Source organism: Alosa alosa, chromosome 18 (assembly GCF_017589495.1).
Source record: "Alosa alosa isolate M-15738 ecotype Scorff River chromosome 18, AALO_Geno_1.1, whole genome shotgun sequence".
Lineage (NCBI taxonomy): Eukaryota > Metazoa > Chordata > Actinopteri > Clupeiformes > Clupeidae > Alosa > Alosa alosa.
The window spans coordinates 5040109-5042776 of record NC_063206.1 but is presented as its reverse complement, the minus strand read 5'-3'; the positions used below and the strand labels follow the sequence as shown (position 1 = coordinate 5042776).

The 2668-nt window shown below is 49.2% G+C and overlaps 1 protein-coding gene across 1 annotated transcript in view; it reads left to right on the top strand.

Annotated features, from left to right (window-relative positions):
• The first annotated feature begins 337 nt into the window (after positions 1 to 337).
• cxcl12a (chemokine (C-X-C motif) ligand 12a (stromal cell-derived factor 1)) overlaps positions 338 to 2668 on the top strand; it is a 10154-nt gene continuing 7823 nt past the window's right edge. Inside the window, exon 1 of the mRNA XM_048270514.1 lies at positions 338 to 493. Within this exon, the coding sequence (XP_048126471.1) occupies positions 427 to 493 (67 nt within the window). The 5' untranslated portion in view covers positions 338 to 426. The remainder of the gene's footprint in view (positions 494 to 2668) is intronic.

Below are 2668 nucleotides of genomic sequence, written 5' to 3'. Positions count from 1 at the left end.
GTACATGTGCATTATGTTTTTATGACTGTGTATGTGTATGTGTGTGTGTGTTTGTGCGTGTGTGTGTGTTGTGTGTGTGTATGTGTGTTGCGGTGACACTGGCAGCCTGAGCATCATGAGCTAAAAGATTCACACGCACTCGCTGCGCGAGCCTACATCTGCACGCTCAGCCATGGAAGCAGAAGCGCTGCGCTAGGGAGAGACGGAGGGAGACGCTGGCTGCACGAGGACATTAATTGCTCTGAATTAGCTGCCAACTTTTCTACCGGAGGAAGTCGGCTGCCTGAGGGGCGGGCACGCCTACTTTCTCTTGCTCTCTCTTTGTAGCAGCGGAGGCAGGACTGTAGCGCAACTAGGAGCAGCCGCGCATTACGAACCCCCTCCAGTCAGTCCCGGTGCTTGCGTGGAACGGAACAACCTTCAACCATGGATCTCAAAGTGCTCGTGCTGTTGGCCGTCCTCGCTGTGACGATGTATGCGCCTGTGTCTCACGGTAAGAAATTTGTGCTGGACTATTCCTTGCTGCCAGTGCTTTTCCATGTCTTTTTTTTTGCAGAGAACACTTTGCAGGGAAGTTTGGGCAAGAGCTTTAATTATGGTGATGGATGCGAGCGGGTCCAATTGAAGCACGGTTCTCTGATCGTTCTTTGGCGTGGGAATGTCTGGCGTCTGTTTGCTCATTCTTCATGCTGCCGCGTTTGTCAGATGAAAGCGGGACTGCGGAGAGAGCTCCGCGTTTGAATAGTCTCTTCAGCCCTGGACTTCATTTGGCATGGTGGTTCAGACAAACCTCAATATATATATAAATAAGCAACGAATATGTTTTTGTTTAATTTCCTTCTGTGTCGTTCAACCATGTCCAAGTTTCCCCCAGCTGGCGGACTTATTTAATAACACAACGGGATGTCACCAAGAACACTTTTCATAACAGGTTTTTAACGGTGTTGTCATTCAGTCTCCCCGGGTCAGCAGGCACATTAACAGTAGTGGCGAGAGGACCGACCCACGGAGCCATCAGTGCGCCTATCGCCTTCTGATAGCCGGAGAGTGCCGCTCATTCAGAGCTCCACGCTGTCTGAGTTCCACCAACAGCCGCTCGCCTGCTAATGTGTGTATTTGTCGCCACCATTGTTTTCTTTGAATTACGCGCAAATTAACGCACGAGACAAAGCAGGGGGCTCCTTGAGCTGAAGTGGCCACTTCGACGGGACGTTACACGAGCGCTGAATTGCGCAAGCTTTGCATAACAATAGCGGTAGATTAGCCTACGCGAGACCATCTGCATGTGTGTTTAGTGTACCGATGCACATGCACGAGGAGGCGGCCTTTCCGTGTTATTTTTGGTCTGTCTCTTCAGCCAGTTTCTTTCCCTCCCGATGGCTGTTGTATTTTTGGCGCATGGAGGCCACTGTCATTGCCCCTAAGAGGGAAACTCTGTGGCCGTTTCCCCGAAGAGGGAAACTTTGTGGTCGTTTCCCCTAAGAGGGAAATTGTGTGGTCGTTTCCCCCAAGCGGAATGCCTCTGCGGCGACACTGTATTCCGTGAGCTACCGGGCTGCCTCTTTTGTCTCAGTCTGCAGTGTACACACATAGTCTGACTCCGACACACACACACACACACACACAGACGGGCTCAGAAAGAGGCCTAGGTGGATCTGTGCAAGAAGTGTTTCAACACATTTTGTGAATGTGCTGGGCGCTCGCACCTTTCTCTCCCATTAGAGCGCTTTGATCTTCGCCAGCTTTCAGAAACATTTATGCGCAAGCCTGCATCAAAAGTTTCTGATCGGTGCGTTTGTGCAAATGATCCCGTTGGATCCCGTTATCTGTTCTTTGCGCGCAGTCCAGAGGCCAGGAAGCGCGCAGTCGCGGTGATGATCACCAGCAGGACAGCGCTCACCAAGGGAAGTGAGAAATCCCTTGCAAATGGCTGTGCAGAATTTTGATTGATGAGTGAGTGTGTGTGTGTGTGTGTGTGTGTCAGGTTATCACTGCAACTGCGTGTATTTTGGATGATTCACGGCATTACTGAACAAACTTGTTCCACGACAAACTCTGACTGAAGTTATTACACAAGTTATGTGTGAAACGGTTTTGCATCCATATATCTCGTCTGTATAGGAAGGTACCTTTCTTTAATGAATCCAGTAACATCTCTGACAAGGCCAAACTGATCTGTCATGTTCATAAAGCGGTATTGACAGTCTATAGAGCCAATGTTCAGTGATAGACCAAACACACACACACACACACACACACACAGTCTCCATAGAAGTTGAATTCATTGTTTTCCCTTCTGTGGAGGATTCACTGCGAATCCTTTTCTCCTCAGTCTTGAGGAACTGAGGTAGTTTGGCAGCCTTGTGGAGAAGGTCCCATAGAGATCCACACACACACACGCACACACACACACACACAGGTCCAATTGAGAGATTCTCCTTTTGAGATTTGCTTTCTAATGGTTGCTTTGAGGGCTCTGTCCTTTCAAAGACCAGACTCCACTTTGTCACATACAAAAGAACACACACACACACACACACACACACACACACTCACACACTCCAGAAACATAGAGCCCCACTGATAAACTGACCAAAGAATAACACACTCAGCTGGAACCTGGCTCACAATTCACACACAGACACACACACACACCAGCAGAAGGAGA